Raw genomic sequence first — 16,356 nt, 5'->3', positions numbered from 1 at the left:
ATGTGAATTTCAGGTCACTCAGTCTAAATTTCCCTAACTCCATCAATGCTGTCTCACTTCCTAATCTCACTTGTTCCGTGTCGTACCAAACATCTCCCTCCTTCCCTCCCTCCCTCCTTTCCTTCCTTCCTTCTTTCCTTCCTTCCTTCCTTCTCTCTTCCCCTCCCTCCCTTCTTTCTCTTCCTCCCTCCTTCCTTCTTTCCTTCTGCCTTCCTTTTCAGCTAATTCACAGCATTCTTCTCCTGTGCCACTCCCCATGTGGTGGCCAAGAGTTTGTTCATTGTCTCATGGCACCTGTGATCACAGGGGTTATGGCCTGTTAAATACAAGCCCTCTAAAACGTTCTGTGCAGAAAGACTCTGGGGCTAAACAGCTTTGGGAATCTTGCTTATGGTAAGCCCCACTGCCCATTCCCCTAAGAAAGTCTTAGAGAAGTCCTGTGATCAAGAACCCCTTGAGCCTTCTTTACAAGCTCCCCGAACTTTTTGTTTAAGGAACCCTCTTCCTGAGTAGAAGCCACTGACATGCAGTGGAAGCAGTTTCTGTGGGACCCACTCTTGGAAATGTCAGACTTGATCTAGAGTTCTAGTTTATTCATTTGCTGACAGCCCTCCTGAAAGGCGTGTGGGGCTAGCATGGCAGGAGTGAGGTGCCAGGCAAGTAACATTTAGTGGAGGAGGATGGGAGAAGGGAGTTACGGTGGTGAGAAATCCCTGATGGCTGTGAGCCGCTCTGGAGCTGAACCTGGAGGGCGGTTGGATGAGGAACAGGGAGAGGAGTGGGCAAGGAAAACTGTGCCCAATTTATCTTTGTGTGTGTGGCCCTGGCTATAGCAGGGATGGTTTTCAGAAGCATTTTCCCAGTAGGTCTTTTTCATTGAAAAATGTTCTGAGATTGACAACTAGGATGGGGAGGACAGGGCTGGTTAATCCTGTGGCATAGATGTGCTCCCTTCTCATAACAGAAAGAACATCTTGAGCAATCTGTCCTGTGGAATAGGAAAGCCATGTAATCAGGATTAGCTGTGAGCTCATACCTCTAGAATAAATGAATTCTCTGTGGGTGAGAATTCATGTAACATTTTTTTTTTTTTTTTAATACTTTAAGTTCTAGGATACATGTGCATAACGTGCAGGTTACATATGTATACATGTGCCATGTTGGTGTGCTGCACCCATCAACTCGTCAGCACCCATCAATTCATCATTTATATCAGGTATAACTCCCCAATGCAATCCCTCCCCCCTCCCCCCTCCCCATGATAGGCCCCAGTGTGTGATGTTCCCCTTCCCGAGTCCAAGTGAGCTCATTGTTCAGTTCCCACCTATGAGTGAGAACATGCGGTGTTTGGTTTTCTCTTCTTGTGATAGTTTGGTAAGAATGATGGTTTCCAGCTGCATCCATGTCCCTACAAAGGACGCAAACTCATCCTTTTTTATGGCTGCATAGTATTCCATGGTGTATATCATGTAACATTTTTAATTAAGATAACTGCTGGGGAATGGGAAGGACCCCTTAGTAAGTGACTCTAATGAATGGATGATGCCTTTCCCTGCCCCTCCCAGGAAAATGAGACTCAGCCATTAACTGGTATAATTAGCACTGGAAGTTAAAAGATTTCCTCCTTTTTTTTCTTTTTCTTTTTTTTCTTTTTTTCCCTCCTTTCTTTAGCTTTAGAGTGCCTGGGCTCTTTGGTTTCGATTGCTTGGTCACCCTTCTTTCCTCTATGAAAGTTCAGGTTGCTCTGGCGGCTTGCCTGAACCCCCTTTTCAGATGGTAATTGAGAGCCTGAATCCTGCCCTCAGGACTGCACCGTCTGGTCCACGGTGAAGCTGGAGTCAGAAGTTAGTCACTGCCTCTTTCAAAAGGATTGGTTCGAATGTGTTTTTAGGAAGTTCTATGGTAAGCTTGAATTTATACTTGACAGAGGGCTCTTATCTTTTTTAAAAGAAGGCAGACCAAAACAGAGCAGAAGGATATAGTAAGGTGTGTGTTTTTATGGAAATAATTGAATGAAAATTTAATTTCCTACTACACCTATTGATCAGGAAAAAAAGGGAGAGGAGAAAAGGAAAGGTCTTCCTAAGCAAAAACGCAGTGAATGGGAATATAATTAATAAAAATTGAGGAAAATGTCGCCCCAAGGGTTTCTCCAAGGAGGCTGATCTCCCTGACAGAAACGGCGGCGCCCTCTTTTTGCTGTCTCTGTGTGATGGGGGAGAGTGTGCAGGTGAACCCCAGGGACTCGCAGCTCTGAGAAGCCTCTGGCTTGAGCTCCCAGAGAAGGGTGAAAAGATGCTTTATGATTCATGGAGAAGCCAGTTCCCGGTGTCGGGGATGCTGCTCTGAGGGGCTTCTGATGCCATGTTGGTTTAAAGATCAAAATCCAAAACAAGCTTCTTTGAGAAGTTCCCCACTCGTAGGTTTCAGAGCGAATTCTTTCAATGGCGTTCTATTAAAATTCAAGGACATGGGTCTCATGAAGCGTTAATGTGTCCTTTACATGTTATACAGAAGGAATTGGCTCTAACATGATTTATGTCTTCCAATCTTGTTCTAATTATATACCCCATTAAATATAGTAATAGGAAAGTCTGGGTCATATTTTTGTTTCCCTAACAGTGAGTGCTACTTTTTAATTAATAGGACTTCACAGGCCGGGCGCGGTGGCTCAAGCCTGTAATCCCAGCACTTTGGGAGGCCGAGATGGGCGGATCACGAGGTCAGGAGATCGAGACCATCCTGGCTAACACGGTGAAACCCCGTCTCTACTAAAAATACAAAAAACTAGCGGGGCGAGGTGGCGGCGCCTGTAGTCCCAACTACTCGGGAGGCTGAGGCAGGAGAATGGCGTGAACCCGGGAGGCGGAGCTTGCAGTGAGCTGAGATCCGGCCACTGCACTCCAGCCTGGGTGACAGAGCGAGACTCCGTCTCAAAAAAAAAAAAAAAAAAAAAAAAAAAAATAGGACTTCACTTGCATGTGTGTCTGATGAAAGCATCAGCTGATGGGGTTGCCAAGTCATAACTGAGAAGTCCTTTCCACCTTAAGCCAGTGGCAAAGCTTGGCTGCACAATACAGTTGCCTGGGGAGCTTCAAAAAATCCCAATGTCCAGGCCACACTCCCAAACCAGTTAAAACTGAATCTAATGGGTGGGACTCAGGCATCAGTATTTCTTTTAAAGCTCCTCAGGGGATGCCACTGTGAAAGGTTGAGAGCCATTAATGTAAGCGGAGTTAAACAAAACTCTGTAGTGCTGGTGGACCTCCTACATGATAGCACTGTTAGAAAAAAACATTGCCCTGCCCAGAACCCCTTCCCCATCTTCCTAGGGCTCCCACGGTCCCAATGGGGCCGAAGGCTCAGGGTCCTTTCTGCCTGCCTTCCAGTGGTGTGCAGGGTTTAACAACCCACTCCTGGGAATGAAAAAAGCCCCGATGTGTAGCATGTGCTGACTTCCAGATTCCGTAAATACTCCCACCACGGTCTCTTTCAGCCTACCAAGTGGCCATCGCCGAGCATGGAGTTGGGAGACGTGCACGGCCAGCTCCAGACACCAGTGCCTCCTTCCAACTTCACAGTTCCTCACCCCTCCTTTGTGTCCACCCCTGAGTAACTCATTCTCCCTTAGGTGCTGTTCCAAGTTTTGAGTAATCTAGAAAAACAGTTTTCTGCTTGTGTGATATGCTAGCTTGTCCTGCTCAGGTAACATAACACATCTTCCCAGTTAGAGTGTAGATTACCCCTGGAAACCACCACGGAAATGTGCCTGAGGCTGGAGATGTTTAGGCAATTGGCATTCTGGGTTATACTTTACCCTGTGAAGCTAAGGTGAGTTGTCCTAGATATGGCACATGAGGTTTCTGAGCCTGCAGGGTGGAATGCCAGGCTGTGAGTCAGAACACACCAAGGTAACAAGGGAGCTTCGTGGGAGGCAGCCTGCTAGCCCTTGTGGGTTGATCACCTCCACCTCATCACTTCTGTTTCCACCACATTACAAAGCACATTCACGTGCCTTTTCCTTCCTTCCTTCCTTCCTTCCTCCTTCCTTCCTCCTTCCTTCCTTCCTCCTTCCTTCCTTCCTTCCTCCTTCCTTCCTCCTTCCTTCCTTCCTTCCTTCCTTCCTCCTTCCTTCCTCCTTCCTTCTCTTTTTTCTATTCTTTCTTCTCTCTCTCCTTCCTCACTCCCTCCTTTCTTTCCTTTTCTTCTCTCTGTTTCTCTTTTCTTTCTTTCTCTCTTTCTCTCTCCTTCCTTCCTTCTTCCTTTCTTTCTTCTTTTTCTTTCTTCTCTCTCCTTCCTCTCTCCATCCCTTCCTTCCTTTCTCCTTCTTTCTTTCTCTCTTTCTTTTTCCATCTCTCCCTTTCGTTCATTCTTTCTTTCTCTTTCTCCTTCCTTCCTCCCTCCCTCCCTCTCTCCCTTCCACTCTTTTTCTTTCTTTCTTTCTTTCTTTCTTTCTCTCCTTCTATCTTTTTTGATGGAATCTTGCTCTGTTGCCCAGGCTGGAGTGCAGCGGTACAATCTCGGCTCACCACAACCTCTGCCTCCCAGATTGAAGCAATTCTCCTGCCTCAGCCTCCCGAGTAGCTGGGATTACAGACGCCCGCCACTACACCCGGCTAATTTTTGTATTTTTAGTAGAGATGCGGTTTCACCTTGTTGGCCAGGCTGGTTTCAAACTCCTGACCTCAGGTGATCCACCTGCCTTGGCCTCCCAAAGTGCTGGGATTACAGGTATGAGCCACCACGTCTAGCTTCATATAACTTTTCTCACTGGATTGCTGCAGTTTACCTAGGAAGACCAAATATTATCTTCCAGCTGCAGGTGAAGAATCCTGCCTAAGCTAAGAGAGGTCAGGTGGAGTGACTCACCCAAGTTTGAGCAACTTGCCCAAGCTCGTAGGTGATGGAGCCAGGACTTGAAGCCAGAGCTTCTGACTCCATCCTTACACATACATGGCCCCTGACACACAGTCTTGGTCTACTGGTCACCTCCACCCAGGCGTGGGGCCAGTCAACTTAGGGAGGGGAGGAAGTGAAATAAAAAATAATCCTGCTTGGCAGTCTTTTGAATTATTAGATTGTTGCAAAAGTAATTGCGGTTTTTGCCATTAAAAGCCTAATACTTCTTTGCCAGTCCTGCTTTGGAAAGCTGTTTTCTGAAATGAAACATGGGCTTTGTGGTCTAATAAAGAACACGTTCCAAGTTGGTCAATATTAAGTTGGGGATGTAAGATGAATGGCTCATGCCGTACGAATGGCTGACGAGCTGTGATTCTACAGAGTCAGAAACAACCTCTGTTGAGATTGCATCGAATCCAGAAGACACCTGGGACTCTAAGACGTGGCTGCAGAAATATGGCTTGAAGGCCCAGAAGCTATCCTTGTATGACGTCCTTGCCGACTGCTCTTTCCGCCACGCTGATGGGGTTGTGGATATAAAAGCCAAACCGGAGGATGAGTCCGTGCAGACCAGTGCGGTAGGTGAAGTGCACCCCTGGGAGGGTCTGTGGCCTCCCCTCAAGCCCTGGGTGGGTGAGGCCTCCCTCAGGTCAGAAGGCGGGCCAAGGGGCAGCAGGCAGAGAAACCAGCTTGAGTTTCTGTGAAGAAGGGGATTCCTCTGCTTCCCTCCTCACCCTTCTCCAAAGGGCATCTCTGGGAGTGGAGATCAAGGCTGGGAATGAGTTCTAGACATCAGTGAGTTGTAGATAAGCCAGGGGCTGGGCTTGGAGAAATCAGGCATTATGAGTCTCAGAATTATTCAACATTATGCAAATAGAGAAGCCCTTTGTCCCCCCATACCGAATGGAAAAGAGAAATTGCTGGTGAGTATGCCCAGTGTAGCAGGAGTTTCTGTGGTCCTCTTGTGTTTTCCTTCATTATTCCAGTGACTGCCAGCCAGCACACAGTGCAATCCCGGCAAATACGGAATCAGATTCTCCAAAGGGCTATAGCCAGGAAAAACTTTGAAAGCTTGTAGGAATACAGCTTCTCCTAGTGCCCTACTCTAGCTCCCAGTGAAGGACAGTGCTGGACAGCAGTGCTGCCTAAACTCCAGCATCATGCATATAAGTCAGTAGGTCTGAAATGGGGCTCGAGAATTTGCATCCATAACAATCCCCAGGAGATGCTAGCCCTGCTGGTCCAGGGGCCACACCTTGAAAAGCAGAGAGATGTAGAACAGGAGCCAGAAGATGAGGTATCAAAGGTTTAGAAGCGTGGAAAGACTAAGACGTGTCCCAATAGGAAATAGAAATGAGGATAAAATGAACATGGCAGATTTGCAAAACCAAAGGAAGCCTCTTTCAGGAGGTGGCAAAGTCCCAGGTACACGCTGTGAAGTGAACCTAAAATGCAAGCCCAGGGCAGACAGGCAGGTGACTGGCGGGTGACCACAGCCCAGAGGAGACACCTGGGAAAGAACATCAAGGCCCCCCTCAAATACAGTGTCACCTTATATATTCTCGAAGGCTCCAATTCAATGTCAACATCATGACTGAGATGTTGGAACTCCAGTGGAGGTGGAACTCCAGTCCTGTTGCCACTTGTTATTAGGCTGGCCAGCCACTGAGCCCCACAGGTCCTCCATGGAAAGGACACTGTCCTTCGGGGCTGTGGGAGCCACACCACGTTGTGTTCTTGCCCCCTCGCTGCTGTGCATTTATTACAAACTGCACGGAGGAAAATACAAAAACTGAATTAGAAAAATGCGGAATTGACGCAAGACTTGTTCCCTGGCTTACCCTAGGATGCAGGGTAATTGCTACAGTGCAGGGAAAATCTCATTTGTGGGTTTCCTCCCCCAGCACAGTTTTCTGGTGTAGACATTATTCAGTAATGTTCAGCAAATCATACATAACTAAATTTTCATTTTAAAAATAGGCCAGGCGCGGTGGCTTACGTCTATAATCCCAGCACTTTGGGAGGCCAAGGCGGGCAGATCATGTGAGGTCAGGAGTTTGTGACCAGCCTGGCCAACATGGTGAAACCCCATCTCTACTAAAAATACAAAAATTAGCCACGCATGGTGGCACATGCCTGTAATCCCAGCTACTTGGGAGGCTGAGGCAGAACCCGAGAGGTGGAGGTTGCAGTGAGCCAAGATTGTGCCATTGCACTCCAGCCTGGGCGACAGAGGGAGACTTTGTCTCAAAATAAAATAAAATAAATACATTAGACCCTGGATATTTCAAAATATTAATCCCCATCAATTTGAACATAGCTTACTGCAAACTGATGACAGTGCAGTATATTCAAGCTAGCTCTAATACTGATCACATCCTAACTCTTGTCAATTTTAAATGAAATTTTACAGGACCACTTTGAATAATTTGGCTTACAAGAGGGAATTTACCTCATTTTTTTTTTGTGCTAGTCAAGTATATTATGGTAAAGATTGAGAATTATCAATCTACCTTTTTTTTATATACAAATACTGATGAGAAACGAACAGTTTTATTTGTAGTCTTTGGGACTACGTACTGAAACTGGATTCACACCTAAAATTGTGACGTGTATAAAGTAGGCAGAAAATAAGGCTGTGAAATAGGTAAATTATTTAGGGTTCCCCCAGACTCCCACTGGGCAAGACCCCCTAAATATTTAACAATAAAAACTAGTTTGTAGGAACAGACCCAGGAAACTCATTAACACAGACATGAATGGTTGAAAAGGCCTTGTTATGTAGCAGTTCAAAGACATGAACGACTGGGAGGAGGAGACAAGCAAGCATTTCTAATAAGGGAATTTCAGCCCAAGCCTGAGAACTTGATATTTCGGGCATCCCTGAAACCACACTGCATGCTTGGTTGCCTGAGCTTGTGCACAAAACCGGGCCTGATGTTCAAAGACCCATTATTGTCTCTTCGTCTATTTTTCAAACCAATATTTATGGAGTTCCTGCTATGTACCAGTCCATGTGATGTGGCGGAAGGCACTGGGTATGGCAGGAAAAGTTCTAGGTATCAGTGCTGCTTCTACTAGTCAGTGACGACGAGATGTTGAACAAATCGTGTGACTTCTTTGAGCTTCACATTTCCTATTCGTGAAATGGGTGAAGTGCAAATTTCCACATGCATGTCTGAGCACCGCGCCTGGCACATAGGCGATGCCTCCTAGGTGTTGCCTTTCCTTGTTTCTGCACTGCAAACACTGTGAATCAGAACTGAGCGTTTGTGGAGTGCTTTTGTGCTTCATGTACAAGATAAACATCTGTGCTCTCATTTTACACAGGAGAGAACAGTCGCGGGAGCCGCGAGAGGTAACTCGCTTGAGATTGATCTTGTGGCAGACCAAGGCAGGGTCTGAGCTCGGGTCCCCCGGGCTTTCACACTGCGCTTTTCCCATTCTGACACGCTGCTGCCTGACGCAGAACCTGTCTCTCTGTGGTGTATGGTCTGGTGGTTTTCCATTTGGCTGTGCGTGAGGCACACTCGGGAAATGCCCTGTGACGGGGATGTGGTGAGCACAAGAGACAGGACACCTTTTCCTTTCCATCCTTGCAGGGCAGCAGAGCTGTGGTCCCACCCCCGCCTGCCTTGGGAGCATAGGACGGATCTCATCATGCCCTTCAACCTCTTTCTGCCTTTTCTGGCTTATCTCCATGCAGTTAACTGTACTGGCAGAAACTGGAAGAAAACAGCCACAGTGCAATGCCTGGTTTCACTGTAAATTCCTGCCCGCTAATGTCAGTGGATATTTCGTGCTGCCCAGCAGTTCACTCAGTCCACTTGTTCTCACCAGTCACCACTGGACTCAGGAATTCTCATTGCCATGGGGCTCTGAACATCCCGTTTCTGACCCCACTCCACCCCCTCTGACTCCTAAAATCCCTCCACCGCACCCTCTGGGCACATCATCAGCAAACCTCTGATCGCCTCCAGGGCTCTGAAACTTTCCCACTGGATGCTTATCGGGGCTTCTCCCTGGGAAGCCTTCCCTGCAACCCTCTGGAGTGGGGGCTGGTTTCTGTCCCGTTCCCTTTGGAGTGTGGCCCCGGGGTGGGTGGTGGCCTCCTTGCTCCTCTTTTCTGGTTCTTGACCTACTCTCTCCTTCCCACGTCATCAGACTGTGTCACTGAAGACATCTCTTGTAGCTGTCACTTACTGAGCTCACCCTCGTCAGTCCTCAAGATTGCGGGCTTCTGTCTTGCTTTCATTGGCTTCAACACCTGCTTTAGTTCATAGTGACTTCAGTCCTGTGTGGAGGACCTTTCCAATACCCCAACCTCTCATTTCTTTGACCTTCTCTTCCCCAGTGACTTCCTCCCCAACTCCATCTCTACCACTCCTGCCTTAGGCATGCCCTTGGCCTTGTAATTATAAATAACTGTGTAATAATAACCCACATCCTCAGTTCCAAATGACCCCCTGTCTGACCAGTCATCTGTAGGTTGTTTATTCTCTTGCGCTATTCCCACGCATCTGCCTAGTCCCACCCATCTGTCTAGTCCCACCCATCTGTCTCCTCCACCAGGATATACACGTTACTGTTTCTACCACCTCCTCTCTGTCCTCTCTATCCTCCCATGCATCCTCAACCAATTTTCCCTTAAACTATTGCATTCATCTTGCAAAACCCCAGATTTAACCCTGGCTAAGTCCAGCTTTCCACCTTTTCTGGCTTATCTCCGTGCAGTTAACTGTACTGGTAGAAACTGGAGAAAAACAGCCATGATGCAATGCCTGGTTTCACTGTAAATTCACGCCCACTGATGTCAGTGGATCTTTTGTGCTGCGCAGCAGTCCACTCAGTCCCTCGCTGGCTGCCCCCTCCTCCTGAAACACCCAGCACCTTCCGCTCCACACCCACTACACTTAGTCTCTGCAGGTGAGCCCGCTTCCCATGCCGTGAACATCAACGGGAATGTCACGAGCTTCTGCCTCCACATCTCAGCCCCCAGTGTCTGCCGTCTACCTTTATTTCTCCCAGGCCGAATTGTCCTTGTCCTGTCTAAGGCTACTCCCTGCATGGGTACATGACTCTCTCTCCACTCATTTTATTCATTCTCCCTTTCTGCATCACAGCCTCCTGTCGCCCCCGTTTCCAGATCATTCGCATCAGCACGCACACATTCTGCCATTTCTCCCATCTTAAAAAGTCTTCTGATCCCACGTGTACCTCTGGCTGTGCCTCATGCCTCTGCTTCTTTTAGAATTCAGTTCCTCAGTCGAGTTGCGTACATTTCCTTCCTCTGCTTCTTCAATTCTCCTCCCGTGGTCCTGGGACCTGCTTCCATCAGGCAGAACCCGCCCCCCCCCCGCCCGCCCGCCAACTTCCACCTCGCCACCAAAACCCATGGTTTGCAGAGATCCCTGAATGGCTAAATCCAGGGGTCCATTCTCAGTCTCTGTCTTACTTGACCAGTTATTAAGTTGATCTAGTTGGTCACTTCCTTGAATTTTTTTTTTGTTTTGTTTTAATTTTAGAATATACACCGCTGGTTATCCTCCCACCTCGCTGCTGTTCCTTTCTGTCTTCTTTGTGACTTCTCTATGTCCTTAGCCTGTCGATGCCGGAGGACGTTGAGGTGCAGTGCTCTGATCTCTTCTCTATCTACACTCATTTCCCAGGTGGTCTCCCCCAGTCCCATGGCTTTTAATCCCCTGTGCATGCGGGCTGGCGACTTCAAAATGTACCCTCCAGTCCTGTGGCCTTCCCTGATCTCCCGACTACTGCCGTGCTGCTTGGATATCTAATAGGCACCTCGAACCTGAGACATCAGGCGCTAAATCTCGGTCTTTCCCCTTCAGAGTTGCTCTTCCACAACCTTCCTCCTATCAATTGATTGCAACTCCACCCTTTCAGGTCCCGAACTGAAAACCTCGGGGTCGCGCCTGACTCCTGTCTTTTCTCGCATGCGCATGTCTGATCTCTCGGTGAACGCTGTCGGTTCTGTTTTCAGAACGTGCCTGTCATTCAGGATCTGACCACTTCTTACCATGACCTTGGCTGCCCAGGGCCATGCAACTCTGTGACCCTCTGGCTCTTTGCTTTTGCCCTTGGTCCTGGGCCGTCCAGTCTGCTTTCCGGAGTAACCGCTGTAAAGCTGTGAAACCATGAATCAGACGTGTCGCTGCTCTCATGAAAGCCCTGGGAGGAGTCCTTTTTCACTCAGAGCAAAAGCCAGCTCATTTCTGACAGCTGTCAGGCTTTCCAGGACCTGCTCCTGGCCCTCCTCTTCGTATGTCCTGGCTTCTTTCACTCTCTCTTCCCCTCTTTCCCTTTCCTTTGGCAATATAGGCCTTCCTAAAATTCGACAAGCGTGCCGGGCGGATTCCCAGCTCGGGCCTGTGCTCTTGCTGTGTCCTCTGACCTGCTCCCGGCCTCCCTGTGACCACACTCCGTTCCTCCAGGCCTTCTCTCCTGGTTCACTGTCTCTGGGAGGCTTTCCCTGTGAGGTTCTAACTTTTCCCGTCTCTCCCCTTTCTCTGCTCTCTGCTCTTCCTCCTTGCCTCACTCCACGTGTCATCCTCTGACCTGGTGTGTCGTGATTTGCTTCTTACTGGGCTCCCCTCCTGCACTGTGAGCTCCGAGAAGGCAGGGGTTTGGTCATTGTGTGTGTTTGTATTCCTGGTGTCTAGAAGGTCTCCCAGCAGAGGAGCGCTGGGTGAGCGCCCGTGGGCCGAGTGATAGAGGCCGACTGAGGAGGGCCCGCTCCGTCTCTCCCGGTGGAGGGCGCTAGATGTGCAGTGGGGCTCTTGGTGGGAGAAGAGATTCATGAGAGTCTCAGTCCCGCTTCCTCCAGAACGGTCTCCCTGGCCGTCTAGTCCACTGTGAGCTCTGTCGCTCTCTCTTCTTTACCAGGACTTGCCAGGTCCTAACTGTCTCAGCCCAGTGCTAGGGACTGAGTATCTAATTCTCCACATTGCTATCTCTCTCTCTGCACATGTGTGTGTGTGTGTGTGTGTGTTGTGTGTGTGTCGGTGGGGGGTGTCTCTACGCTGGAATCGTTAGCTTTTTAGCTTTTCTGGGGCACACGTGTGATCTCATGTATCTTTCTTGCCCATGTTCATGACACCTAGTGCAGGGCTCCATAGGAAGCGGGCAGCGGAACATATTTAGTTGAACTAACAAAGGAATGACTGACGGTAGAGTGAGTGCTAAGAGCCATTTGAATACGACAGAGCTGGAGGTGCCATCCGGAAGCTCTTCTCTTTGGACAGTTTCTGAGTGGCCTCTGTCTTTGTCCACTCCTCAGGAGACCAACAAGAAGACAGTCCATGCAAAATATTGCAGCAGGTTTGTGCATGCTCCCTGGAAGGACGGGAGCTTGGTCCACGTGAACATTACCAAAGAGAAGTGCAGGTGGTACAGTGAGAGAATCCACACAGCCCTGGCCCGGATCCGAAGGAGGTTGGTGTTATTTGCGGGAAGATACAAGTGGTCTCCTCGCTCTGGAAATTCTCATCTGCTTGATCTTTTTTCCTCCCTTTTATTTTTAGTTGACACATAATGATTGGACCTATTTATGTGATACAGAGTGATATTTAGGTGTGTGTATACAATGTACAAAGATAAATCAGGGTAACTCACATGTCCATCACCTCAAACATACATCATTTCTGTGTGTTGTGAACATTCAAAATTCTCTCATTTAGCTTTTTAAAAATATATGCACTACATTGTAGCTGACCATATCGACCCTCCAGAGCTGCAGAATACCAGAGCTTGTTCCTCCTATCTAGCTAAACTTTGGTATTCGCTAGCCAACCTCACCATCCTCTCTCTCTACCTTTCCCAGCCTCTAATACAGTTCTACTCACTACCTCCATATGCTCAGATACTTTTAGCTCCCACATATGAATGAGAACATGTGGCATTTATCTTTCTGTGCCTGACTTAATTTGCTTAACATAGTGTCCTGTAGGCTCATCCATGCTGCTGCGAATGACAGAATTTTATTCTTCGGTATGGTTTACTAGTACTCCATGGTGTATATACACCAGTAAAAGCTCAACTGAGAGAAAGTGCCAACAAACGTTGTTAAGGTTGCCATCTGATGGTTTGCTGATAGCCTTGTTCAAAAAAAAAGGGAGTTGTTTGGATTCAGATCCCAGCTGCCTTGATGCCAGTGCAGTTTATTGAAAATAGTAAGCCAACGTGTAGCTATCACACTGGTCACACATTGCTGTAGGAGACTGAGGAATGCTTCTGTATCATACTCACATTCTTTTCTAGGCCACACGTGTATTGCCCACTGTGTTATACCCTTCCTCTGTACTCTTTAGCTGCCTCTCACAGATTTTGATATATTGTATTTCATTTTCAATCACCAGAATATTTTCTAATTTTCTCCATCATTTCTTCTTTGACTAAAGGGTTATTTAGAAATGTATTGTTTAGGCTGGGTGCAGTGACTCACGCCTGTAATCCCAGCACTTTGGAAGGCTGAGGGGGGCTGCATCAGGAGGTCAGGAGTTCGAGACCAGCCTGGCCAACATAGTGAAACCCTGTCTCTACTAAAAATACAAAAAATTAGCTGGGCATGGTGGTGAGCACCTGTAATCCCAGCTACTTGGGAGGCTGAGGCAGGAGAATCGCTTGAACCCAGGAGGCAGAGCTTGCAGCTCACACTACTGCATTCCGGCCTGGGTGACAGTGCGAGTCTCTGTCACAAAAAATAAATAAATAAAAAGAAATGTATTGTTTACTTCCCAAATATTTGTGGATTTTCCTGATAGCTTTTGTTACTGATTTCTGTTTTAATTTCACTGTGAACAGAGAAATAGTGTGTGATTCAATTCTTATAAATTTATTGGGACCTGTTTTGTAGTACAGATTTTGGAAAAAAACATGATTTTGTTGGGTGGAGTATACTACAGGTGTCAATTAGCTCAAGTTGGCTGATGGTGTCGTTCGAGTCTTTCATATTATTACTGATTTTCTCTAGTTGTTCCATAAATTACTAAGAAAAGAGTGTTGAAATCTCCAACTATAATCTTCAATTCTCATTTCAGTTCTTTTTTTTCTCCATGTATTTTGAGGCTCTGTTAATAGTTGCATGTACATTTAAGATTGTTATGTTCTCTTGATGAACCAATTGCTTTGTAATTAGGAAATGCCCCTTTTATATCTCTGGTAATATTCCTTGTTCTGAAATTTACTTTAATAGCAGTTTAACCCACCCTACATTTTTTTTTATTATTTTTTTCTATCATCTTTACTTATCTGCATCCTATATTTAAATGGATTTCTTACAGACACAAGATATATAATTATATAAGAGCATTGTTTTATTAATCCAACCTGACAATCTTTGCCTTTTAATTGGAGTGTCAAGATTATTTACATTTAATGTGATTATTGATTTGATAAGATTTAAATCAAAGATTTTGCTATTTGTTTTCTGTTCTCTTTTTACTCGTTTTTTGCCTTCTTCTGTTTGAGTATTTTTTATTATTACATTTTATTTCCACTATTGTCTTATTAGCTCTACCTCTTTGTTCTGTTTTGATGTGTGTATGTGACTATTTAGGATTTACAATATGCATCTTGGCAGTCACCCTACAAATAATATTATAGCCCTTGATGTATATTATAGGAATCTTACAACTTTCACTCCCACTTCCATCCTTTCTATTGTTGTACACTTTACTTCTACATATGCATTACACTATACATTCTAAACAGTCAATTGTCTTGTAACTAGATTGAAAACTAGAATAGATGTATTTTATATTTAACCACTTACTTGGTATTTCTGTTGCTTTTTACTCCTTTGTGTGGATCCACATTTCCGTTTGACATCGTTTTTTTTCCACCTGAAGAAGTTTCATTCATATTTCTGGTAGTGCAGGTCTATTGGTGATGAATGAGCTGTTTCAGTCTGAAAAACTCTTTAATTTACCTTTATTTTTGAATGATGTGTTTGCTAAGCATAGAATTCTGGTTTTACAGTTCTATCTTTCAGTACTTTGAAAATCCTTCTCCATTGTCTCCTGGCTTGCATGATTTACAAGAAGGCTCCTGTCATATTTTTGTTTGTTCCTCCACACATAATGTCTTTGATGCTTTTAACATTTTTCTGTTTATCGCTAGATTTTATCAATTTTATTGTGATATGCCTGGGCGTAGTTTTATTTTTCTTCTTCTTGGGTTCTTTGAGCTTCTTGGCTCTGTAGGTGCATTGTTTCAATAAAAATTAAAACATTTTGGTCATATTTTTTCAAATATTTTTTCTGCCTCCCCCTCTCTTCTGCTTCTTCTACTTTGATTACACATATGTTAGATTCCTTGATATTGTTCCACGGGCCACTAATTCTCTCTGATGAAAGTGCTTTTGTCTTTTTTCTCTCTGAGTTTAACTTTGAATTGTTTCCTTTGCTTTGTCTTTTGTTCCCTAATCTTATCTTCTCCTAATATCTAATTTACTATTAATACCATGCAGTATATTTTAAATTTCAGATATTGTATCTCTCTACCAGTTTTATTTAGGTCTATTTAAATATCTTCCATTTCTCTCCTCATTCTGTTCATACTCTACCTTTTTGACCATATGGATTATATTTGTAATAGCTGTGTAACATCCTTTTTGGCTAATTCTATCATCTGTATCATTTTGGGATCTGTTTCTGTTGATCAATTTTTCTTCTGGTTATGGATCATATTTTCTTGCTTCTTTGTATACCTGGTAATTTTTTTATTGGATACCAGACATTTTAACTTTACATTGTCAGGTACTAGATTTCACTGTATTTTTATCTTTTTTTTTTTTTTTTTGAGATGTATTTTTATATATGTTTTTGATGCAGTTAAGTTACTTGAAACCAATTTGATCTCTCTAGGAGTTGCTTTTCAATTATGTTAGAATAGATCCAGGGTAGCTTTTAGTTCAGGGCTAATTTGATCCTACTACGAAGGCAATACTCTTTCAAGAACGCTGCTTGGTGGCCCGTGTATTAAGGGGTTTTCCCACTCTGGCTGGTAGACGGACTGCTCCTCGCCGTGTGTGTGAGCTCTGAGGAGCTGATCCACCTACTCCTCTGGTGATTTCCTCTTTGGCTTCACTGGTTTCTTCACATGCATGCCTTGATCATTACTTAGCCAAAATTTCCAGGACACCCTTCTGCAGGTCTCTGGAGCATGTTCTCTCTCCCTTTCTCCTGCGCAGTCATGTCCTTTCAATATTTTGCCATTCAAATTTCAGTTTCTTAGGCTTTGCTGAACTCTGAACTCAATTCAGATATTTTTTCCATACTCTTTCCTTACCTCCACACCACAGGCTTTGCCTGTGGCTACGAATTTCATTTATTTACATCCTGTGATGGGAACCCCAATCATGGGCCGCAGAAGCAGTCCTTCTCATACAGCCACCTGGGCCTTGGTTATTACAGAGCTCTGGGGCTGCTTGATGCTGTG

The 16,356-nt window shown here is 45.6% G+C and overlaps 1 protein-coding gene across 1 annotated transcript in view; it reads left to right on the top strand.

Moving 5' to 3' along the window:
• The window catches only part of VWA3B (von Willebrand factor A domain containing 3B), a 233,983-nt gene that overhangs the window by 105,425 nt on the left and 112,202 nt on the right, over positions 1–16,356 (top strand). The window contains 2 exon segments of the mRNA XM_023211441.2: positions 5,281–5,477; positions 12,197–12,351. Coding sequence (XP_023067209.2) covers positions 5,281–5,477; positions 12,197–12,351 — 352 coding nt within the window.

This window comes from Piliocolobus tephrosceles, chromosome 15 (genome assembly GCF_002776525.5).
Source record: "Piliocolobus tephrosceles isolate RC106 chromosome 15, ASM277652v3, whole genome shotgun sequence".
Classification (NCBI taxonomy): Eukaryota; Metazoa; Chordata; class Mammalia; order Primates; family Cercopithecidae; genus Piliocolobus; species Piliocolobus tephrosceles.
This window is presented reverse-complemented; position numbering and strand designations above follow the sequence as displayed.